This window comes from Herpailurus yagouaroundi, unplaced genomic scaffold (assembly GCF_014898765.1).
Source record: "Herpailurus yagouaroundi ecotype Mexico unplaced genomic scaffold, PumYag 29, whole genome shotgun sequence".
NCBI classification, from domain to species: Eukaryota; Metazoa; Chordata; class Mammalia; order Carnivora; family Felidae; genus Herpailurus; species Herpailurus yagouaroundi.
Window position 1 is genome coordinate 43,066,608 of NW_024412377.1, and position 9,883 is coordinate 43,076,490.

The window sequence follows — 9,883 nt, forward strand, 5'->3', positions numbered from 1 at the left end:
CCACTGACTGAGCTGGTAACCTTGGCCACAGGCGATCTCATCCATCTTCCCATTGGTCCATCTGTTCATTCTTTGTTCAATAAGCATAAATTGAGCACCAACAGTGTGCCACCTGGGCTCTGGGGATTAGAAGAGAAATGGTTGCCTACAGTGAATTTACAGATTAACAGGGTTTGACCCCAGCCTGATCACCGACCTCGGGCCCCAGACTCCAATCCTAGACTGAACCTGCCCCCCACTGACTCTGTCTCCTGTAGTGGCACCCTACAAGGTGCCAAAGGGAACTTTGGGGACGAGCAGGCATCTTGAGCATGGGTTGTGAGCCCAGAGGGAACCGGTGCTGACTTTCGCTTGGCCACTCTGCTGTGTGACTGTGCGTGAGTTGCATACACAGCCTCTGGACCTCATTTTTCACTTCCGTAAAACAGGGGCAAGTAATGTTGGTCTCCTAGTGTTCTTACGAGGACAGAATAGACTAATGCAACATTCCAGTATGGTTGCTGCTGAAATTAGCCCAATGTATTACTTTTATGATATTAAAATATGAGAACTTTAAAATGATTATGGGAGGGGCGCCTGGGTGGCGCAGTCGGTTAAGCGTCCGACTTCAGCCAGGTCACGATCTCGCGGTCCGTGAGTTCGAGCCCCGCGTCAGGCTCTGGGCTGATGGCTCAGAGCCTGGAGCCTGTTTCCGATTCTGTGTCTCCCTCTCTCTCTGCCCCTCCCCCATTCATGCTCTGTCTCTCTCTGTCCCAAAAATAAATAAACGTTGGAAAAAAAAAATTAAAAAAAATAAAAATAAAAATAAAAAAAAATAAATAAAATGATTATGGGAATAAAAATGGGAAGAAACTCTATAAGAAGAAACTAGTAACCGTGGTTACCTGATTTGTGGTATGGATGCTCGGGGGTGGAGGGACATTTTTTTACCGCATGCTTTTTTGTTTTTCTCAGTTTTCAGCCCATGTGAGTGTATTACCTATTCTAAAAAGAGGAAGTGTTAGTGTTAGCAAATGACTATGCCGTGAAAGTGTAAAGGCCCCTAAGACAGGCACATAGAAAATGTCCTGGGGGTTCATTCATGCATTCAGTAATACCTACCGAGTGCCCGCTTTATGCCAGGCACTATTGTAGGGGCCAGGGATAGAATGATGACCAGGTCAAGCAAGGTCATACATAGTCCCCTGAGAGCCGATGTTCTAGGTGGGGAGACTGATGATAAACCAGGAAATGTGTAAAGAAGATAATCGCAAATGATGGTGAATGCCATGAAGGAAATAAGACAAAGGGATAGGATAGGGGAGGGGAGAGTTGATTAGAGAGGAAAACCCCTCCAGAGAGGGAACATTCAGGTGAGTCCTGCATGGCAAGAAGGAACCGACATGGTATTCCATCTGGGATAAGATCATTCCAAGCAGAGAAAAGAGCAAGTGCAAAGGTCCCGGGGCAAGAACAACCTTGGCATTTCCAAGGAATTGAAAGAATGCCAGCAGGGCCGAGCCCAGTGAGCGGAGAGGGTGGTAGAGAATGGGTCAGGGATGTAGTGTGGCCTCTCCTGCTAGGGTGAGGTGTTCTTGCAGAATTTAATAAGGTACAGTATCAATAACCTTCAGGGAGAAGCCAAATAAGGGGCCGGTTCACCCTGAAAGGGTAGTCAGGGGAAGTTTTCCCACAGGTAGGTGGCCTTTGAGTTGGGCCATGATGGTTGTTGGGTCAGGGATCTTTCTGAGGAGAGGGGATTCCAGGGACTAGTGAGTAAAGAGCAAATCCCAGAGGAAAAGAGCATCTGTAGGAGGGGCATGGTGGCCATCTGTCTGTCTGTCTCTGCTCCCGTGGTTCTGCATTCCCATTTGCTAACTGGACCTCTGTCCCTCTCAACAGCGTTGGCCCACAGCACCAGCCTCACTGAGAAAGATCTGAAAGAGGCCAAGGCCCGGAGCCAGCAGATCGCGGCACAGCTGACCACCCCGCCCAGCTCCAACTCCCGAGGCGTCCAGCTCTTCAACAGGCGTCGGCAGAGGGTGAACCAGTTCACCTTGGAGAACCCCGGCCCGAGGGAACGGGAACGGGAACGGAAGCCCAGCCAGGAGTCCCTCAGAGTGCCCCCTGCCGGCCCTGCGGGCTACGCCTCGGGGCCCGGCCTGAGTCCCACCTCACCCCCTGAGCCAGGCCCTCCAAGGAACAGCGACCGCCAGAGCCCTGACGCAGGGGTCCCCGCTCACAGCATGGAGGGGTGCTCAGAGAAAGCCAGCTTGCTGCGGCACCTGGAGAAGGTGGCCAGCGAGGAGGAGGAGGTGCCGCTGGTGGTTTACTTGAAGGAGAACGCGGCCCTGCTGACAGCCAATGGACTGCACCTGTCCCAGAACCGAGACACCCAGCAGACCCCGCCAAGCCCGCCCGCGGCTGAGGCCCACAGCCCAGCTGTAGACGTCAACCAAAACGTTTCCTCACTCAGCGCCACCCTTATCACGCCAGCCTCTAACAGCAACCACAGCCTGCCAGACGCAGACCACGCAGACGTCAACCAGAACCCCCCGGCCACTGTCGCCCCGCAGAGCCAGCAGCCCTCAGAAAGCCAGCCCCCTCCCAATGGCACGGTGTCAGATTCCAAACCCAGCACCCCGTGTGCCAGCGGGCAGCCCCCCGAGCCGGCTGCAGAGGTCAAATCCAGCACCCTCCTCATCGATAAGGTGTCAGCTCCACCTACCAGCACCAACACCTTCTCCAGAGAAACTACTCCCGTCTCCAGCTCTGGGATCCCAGCCCCAGATTTCGCGTCCAGCTGCCTGCTCATCGATGTGCAGCCGGGTGTCCCAGCGGTGTCAGCGGAACCTGAGCCGTCTGGGTGGGCAGCCACGCCCACGCCCACCAAGCTATACAGTGAGGTCCACTTCACACTGGCCAAGCCCCCATCAGTGGTCAACAGGACCGCCAGGCCCTTCGGGATCCAGGCTCCAGGGAGCACCGGCCAGGTGGAACGGAGCCCCATGGTAGAGAGACGACATCTCGGGGAGAAAGCCCGGGCTCCCCAGCCCCCAAGCGTGGTAGACAGGAGCCCTCGGCCACAGAGACATGTGATGTCCCACAGCCCCATGGTGGAGAGGAGGCCCGTGGCACAGCGCAGCCCTGCCTTGGAGAGACGCCCCTTGGGGAACTTCACCCCACCCCCCACCTACGCTGAAACCTTGTCCACGGCTCCCCTGGCTTCCCGGGGCAGGTCTCCCCCATCCTACTCTGCCCTCTACCCCAGCTCTGACCCCAAGCCTTCTCACCTGAAAGGCCAGGCAGCTCCGGCCAGCAAGACAGGCATTTTGGAGGAGTCCATGGCCCGCAGGGGCAGCCGGAAATCCATGTTCACCTTCGTAGAGAAGCCCAAGGTGACCCCGAACCCAGACCTGCTGGATCTGGTACAGACGGCCGATGAGAAGCGGAGGCAGAGGGACCAGGGGGAGGCGGGCGTGGAGGAGGAGCCCTTTGCCCTGGGGGCCGAGGCCTCCAACTTCCAGCAGGAGCCCGCACCCCGGGACAGGGTCAGCCCCGGGGCAGCCGAGGAAGTCCTCCCGGAGTGGGCCTCGTGCCTCAAGTCCCCACGCGTCCAGGCCAAGCCGAAGCCCAAACCCAACCAGAACCTGTCCGAGGCCTCTGGGAAAGGGGCCGAGCTCTATGCCCGCCGCCAGTCCCGGATGGAGAAGTATGTCATCGAGTCCTCCGGCCACACCGAACTGGCCCGCTGCCCTTCACCCACCATGTCCCTGCCTTCGTCCTGGAAATATTCCACCAATGCTCCTGGTGGCTTCCGGGTGGCATCCCGGAGCCCAGCTCGCACCCCGCCTGCCTCCCTCTACCACGGCTACCTGCCCGAGAACGGGGTCCTGCGCCCCGAGCCCACCAAGCAGCCGGCCTACCAGATGCGGCAGTCTCTCTTCGTCCTCTCACCCATCAAGGAGCCCGTCAAGGTCTCTCCGAGAGCCGCCTCGCCCGCCAAGCCGAGCTCCCTGGACCTGGTGCCCAGCCTGCCCAAGGCCGCTCTCCCGGCATCCCCGGCCCTGCCTCGGCCCTCCCGCTCCTCACCGGGCCTCTACACCTCCCCCGGCCAGGATGGCCTCCAGCCCACGGCCGTGAGCCCTACCTACAGCAGTGATATCTCCCCTGTGTCGCCCTCCAGGGCGTGGTCTCCCCGAGCCAAGCAGGCCCCCAGGCCCTCCTTCTCTACCCGGAATGCTGGGATCGAGGCTCAGGTGTGGAAGCCTTCCTTCTGCTTCAAGTAACGGACCCTGCAGGGATCCCACTGCCTGGCAGGGTCCTCTCTCCGAGGGCTGGATGGAGAGCAGATGTGGCTGGAAGTGGCACAGAGCTGAGGGTCAGGAGTATGGGGACCCAGGGCTCAAAGGCTGATGCTGCCACCAGCTAGCTTTGTGACTTTGGGCAAGCCCTCTCTGGGCTGCAGCTGCTCCTTCCCTGCCACAAGGGTCATGAGACTCCAAGTCTGAAGGATCTGCAGTCCGATACCGGATAGCAGGGAGGGTCACGGAGAGAGAACTCCCTTGGCAGGCCGAAATGAGGCTGGGGGGCTTCCTCTGGCCTTTGTGAGCCTTAGGGATGCCAGCGTCTTGCTGGGGAATGGCCTAGAAGGGGACCCTAACACGGGCTTCTGGAGCAAACAACCTGCCAGTGCCTCTGTGCAACCAGCCAGTCAAGGGTCTGCCTCCTCAGCTGCCCCAGCTCCCGGCGTCTTTCTGCCTGTCGCTGGCTTCTTACCTGCACAGGTCTCTCTTCCATCTCTGCCTTCTGGACACCGATTCCTCTCCGCCGCTTCAGAGAGCTTTGCCTCGGCTGCCACGTTTTCTCCTCTCGTGGGTTCTTCTGCTGGACGAGGACTTAGCCTGCCACTGCTGTCTGATGCTTTTCTTCCTGCCCCTCTGCTCAACCCGCCTCCGTGCCCTCTCCAAACACCTGGCTCCACTTTGGGGATAGCTAGAGCAGTTCATCCCAGACCCCATCTGGCTGGCCCTCAGTGTGCTAGGGCGTGCGAAGTCCCGGGGGATCCCTGAGAGAAGGGGAACCCTGTAGGAGGATGTGCAGATGTGAGTGTGCAGTGAGAGAGCCCCCCACCCCACCCCGCTCCCCGCCCGGGCAATGTATCCATTGGCTAGTTTGGCTTCAACCTCAGCCGAGAGCTGCCCAGCTAAAAGCAGCTATCTCCGCGCAGTGGAAGGGGCCCCAGGGAGAGAGGCTGGAGAGGAGGGTCTGGTCCCATCTCAGCCTCCCCTTCACTATGTGAGTCTGGCCAAGTCACTTTCCCTTTCTGGGCCTCAGTTTTCTTATTTATATAGTCAGGACCCTTCCAGCTGTGACAGTCTTCGAGGGTTGAGGATATAGGCTGGTGCTTCGAGAGAAAGGCCTTGTAAGTGATAAGACAGTCCCCTGGAAAGAGAAGGGGAGGGAATGGGCTGTTGCCATAGAACCGTTGGAGATGAGAGGTCTGTAAGGGTGTCCTGGGGAGGGCGTGGCTGGAACGAGCTGCTTCAGGAAGCCAGGGGATCAGAAGCCTCGGCTGGGACGGGACGGCACAGGCTCAGGGTGGCCTAGAGACAGTAGAAGCATGGCAGGGGCTTGGGCAGGGGCCTAGCGGCTCAGTGGGACAGAGGAGGAGACCTTAAGGCTTTGAGGACAGGGCCGGCACTTAAGAGATCTGGATTCTACCAGATTAATTCCATGTGTATCTTTGGGTCTCAGTTTCCCCGTATCATGAGGGTGCTGAGTCAGGTAGTGTGAGATGCTCACCACCTCTGACACCTTTGATGTGATGCAGCCCCCAAACCAGGCTTTGTGGGCAGGGAGAGAATACAGACGCAAGAGGCAGAATTTGGGTGGAAGCTTCCCAAGGCTGGGGGCCGAGCACCACCCACTTTCTCTTCCCCAGCCCTATTTCTGGGCTCCCCAGCGGGGTGAGGGGTGGTGGAGGCGGTGCCCATGCTGGGCTGAGCCTGCAGTTTTCGTGAGCTCTGGGCTCATCTCCATGGGAACAGGGGGTGCCTTCCTAGTGAGTTCATTCTGCCCAGAACTTTGGGGGCATGCGTGGGGGAGTCGTAAGTGAGCTCAGCTGCTTCGTGCCGGGCCCCTCCCAGGACAGAGCGAAGCCCCTACCCTGGACCCCTGCTCCCTTCTACCCCCCCCCCCCCCCCCCCAGGGCCAGCAGTGGAAGAGGCCACCCTCCATCCTGCAGCTCCTGCGGCCAGGCTGGCCGAGCTCTTCCCCCAACTTTGTTTTCTCTCCTGTTCTCAATACACTCGGCCTCAAATCTGTCTTGCTTCCTTCTTTCTTCCGCACTCCCTGGCTGGTGGTCAGGACTCTCTCCTTCCCGATTCTGGCTTGGGAGGTGGGGTGGGACGACCCAGTTACCGTGTGGCGTGTCTCTGAGTACTGTTTGAATCCGCTGCGTGTCTGGATCTGCCGTGTGTATAGATGTGTGCCGGCTTGGAGGCAAGGGCTGCCTCTCTCTCGTCCCTGGGTCAGCACTTAGGGAACCATAGTCCTGTGGAAATCACATTCTTCTGTTTTCTCCTTCCTTCAGAGTTTGGCCAGAAAGGCTGTGGAGCATAGGGAAGACCCACAGCCCCTTACAGTCCATGTTTGTTTGAGTTCTTTAAAAGTGGAATTAAAAAAAAATTTTTTTTAATGTTTATTGATTTTTGAGAGAGAGAGAGAGAGAGAGAGACAGCCTGAGCGGGGGAGGGGCAGAGAGCAAGGGAGACAGAATCCAAAGCAGGCTCCAGGCTCTGAGCTGTCAGCACAGGGCCCGATGTGGGGCTCGAATTCATGAACTGCAAGATCATGACCTGAGGTGAAGTCGGACACTTAACCAACTGAGCCACCCAGGAGCCCCTAAAAGTGGGATTTAAATGCCTTGAGCCAGAGCATATACTTTCTGGTTCCCTCAGTCCCCCTCCTCCTCTCCCTGTTATCTAATCTGGCAATGTCCCATATTTGTCACCTCCTAGCTCCTGAAACAGAGTTTCTGCCCCTGGTGGAGAGGAGCAAACTGCCATCAAGAGTCAGAAGTGGGTTGTAGTCCCAGATCTATACCTGACTCCTTGTGTGACCTTAGACGACCCCTCCCACCTCTGGCTGGGCCTTAGTCTGCCTTGCGTCCAATGAAAGGATTGCAGAAGGCAATCGGGGAGCTAGCTCTGCTTGGTCTCTGATGGTTCCTGTCTGATGACTCTGTTTAAGCCCCACACACATGCCCTGCGATGGGGCTGGGGCTGGGGCTGGGTTAAGTGGGTGCTTCTTTCTGAATCTTCACCCATGTGCATTTCCAGGGAGTTCTGGCTTATGTAATGCATTGAGAGCTTTGTCAGAAAGTGAACAGTCCTGATTTCTCACAGCTTTTTTGTATTGTGCACCCCACCTCCCCCCTCCGCCCCCCGCACAGAGAGTCAGTACCCAGACATGGCAGTTCCGATGAGGTCAGGCTCTGGCCTTCTTCCAAATGGTGAGGAGCTGCTTACCACTGCCCCACATTCCAACCCAGGCTTGGGAAGTCAGGCTGGGGCCACTTGCTGGCCCAAGCCTTCCCCTTGTGGCCACCAAAGGCAGACATAACCCTTAGAGATTTCAGACAGGTATGATAAGTCTACCTGCCCTAGCCCACCTTTCTCCTGGCTGCAGAGCCCTGGATGCTTGTTGATGGGCTGGGATCATGAACTCCTGGACCCACTTCCCACAGCTGGGCTGACTAAAAGCTTCCTGGGATATGTCACGGCCAGAACAGCTCCCAGGGTCTCTGGCTCACATATACCCAACTCTGACCCTGGGAGTGAAAGGGGTGGATCCCACGCTGAGCTTTAACTTTCCAAGTTGATGATTGGGGTCTTGGATGTCCCCAGGAGGTCCCTAAGGGCCCCTCCAGCATTACTATCCCATGAAAAATCTCCTATTGGGACGGCTGTACATTTTTCTTTAGGTTTAAGGGAACCCCTTCTGAGTCAGCCCATCTAGTAGCTGCTGCATTGGATGGAGAAAGCATAGTTTATTACTTCCTTTTGATTGGGAGAAATCGGATTCTGATTGGATGAGAGGCTGACTGGCTTGGCTGTGGCTGGTTACTGATTGGGTGAAAGACTGGATCTTTTGAATGAGTCTGGATTTTGATTGAGTAGAAGACACTGAATGGACTGGCTAAGTCTGGACTCTCAGGAATGACTGCTGGTGAATCTGGGTTGGAGTGAAGGCTGAGTGGACTGATTTACTGCTGCAATCTGATCGAAGAGTTGGATGATTTAGCAGATACAAGCTGGGCATGGATTCCAAAACCAGTCCAAACCAGTGCTTCCGACCGCTTAAGCATGGTGTAGCCTTTGGATGGGAGGTGGTCACCCCCACACATTTCCTGGTGGGACAGAACACAGCAGGCAGTTTTTTACACCTCTGAATTTCATCTTCATCCTTGTACAATGGGTGTGATAATGCCAGCCACCTCATCAGTATGTTGTGAGGATCCAAGGAGGGATACAGGATGAGACTGAAACTTGTAGGCTAGAAGGTCCTTAAATAGGTGGGAAACAGGTACAGTAGTATATAGCAGAGCCGTGCTTTATCACCTCAGAGATGTTCACCAACTCGGCCCCACCAAATCCACACTCCCTGCCCCATGCTGACAAGAAGTCCAGTCGGGGGAGTGTGCCGTCTACGGCAGAATGAGCCAACTCCCTTTGGTGTCCCCATCTGTCACTGGGAACTTCCTCCCTGCTCGGGGCATCCAGGGAAAACTTCGGAGGTGACCATGGCAACCTGGCAAGGGGGTTGGGACTAAGAGGGTCTTTCCCTAAGCCCTTAATAATAATGATCAGTATTTTTGTCTTAACATTTTAAGATAGATAATACAACCATATGTTTCAGAAACCTAATCTTACATAGAAAGTAATACGCTAGAGCTTTACTCCCACCCCCGTGGCTGTGTACCCCACCCCAGTGGCCCCATTTCCTAACAGAGACCCACTTTGGTGAGTTTCCGGTGTATCCTTCCAGTATTTCTTTCCGGTAACTAACACCTCCTGAGCCCTTCCTCTCCTCCAGGGCATCTTCCAATACATGAAACATTCTTTTACACGAGTTATCTCATGTAACCCTCACAACAACCCCCTAAGTCTAGTGCTGGTATTATACCCCCATTTTACAGAGGAGGAAACCAAAGCCCGGAGGCTTCCAGTTGCTTCCGCGGCTGAAATAACTTGCCCAAGTTCATTCAGTAGTAAGTAAAGGGGTCTGTCTCCAGAGCGAGCGTTCTTCACCACCGCTCACCTGCCTCCCCGTTGAGCGCAGGGACAGGCAGCATGGGCTGAGAGCCGGGACCCCTGCGTTTTACTGCAGGCCCTATTCCCCTGACTTGGGGGCCTGGCTTCCCGACTCTGTGCAGTGCACAACCCAGACTCGGTGCCTCCCGAAACCCCGGTCTAGAGGACCCCAGCACTAACGCCTGCCCCCGCCCTCTCTGCTCTCTCCCCAGGACCGCCGGGAGAGCCTGCCCACCTCCCCGCCCTGGACGCCGGGCGCCTCCCGGCCCCCCAGCAGCCTGGACGGCTGGGTGAGCCCGGGGCCATGGGAGCCGGGCCGCGGGAGCAGCATGAGCAGCCCCCCGCCGCTCCCGCCGCCGCCGCCCATGTCTCCCTCGTGGAGCGAGCGCTCGGTGTCCCCGCTGCGACCTGAGACAGAGGCGCGGCCTCCCAGCCGCCAGCTGCAGGCCCTCCTGGCGCGAAACATCATCAACGCGGCCCGGCGCAAGAGCGCCTCCCCGCGGCCGGCGGGAGCCGAGAGCCTGCGGCCCTTTTCCCCGCCCGGGGCGCAGCCGCCGCCGCCGCCGCCGCCACCGCCACCGCCACCG

At 57.1% G+C, this 9,883-nt stretch overlaps 1 protein-coding gene across 2 annotated transcripts in view; it reads left to right on the forward strand.

Annotated features, from left to right (window-relative positions):
* Positions 1-6,306, forward strand: part of SYNPO (synaptopodin) — a 49,590-nt gene extending 43,284 nt beyond the window's left edge. Inside the window, exon 2 of one of the 2 annotated variants that reach the window (XR_005797594.1) lies at positions 1,882-1,989. Coding sequence is in view for 1 of the 2 variants with exons in the window: in XM_040497802.1 (XP_040353736.1) it covers positions 1,882-4,268 (2,387 nt within the window). In the remaining variant the exon portion in view is untranslated. Of the gene's footprint in view, positions 1-1,881 lie in introns of both variants that reach the window. The other variant, XM_040497802.1, reaches the window with a different exon arrangement.
* Positions 6,307-9,883: the final 3,577 nt, after the last annotated feature.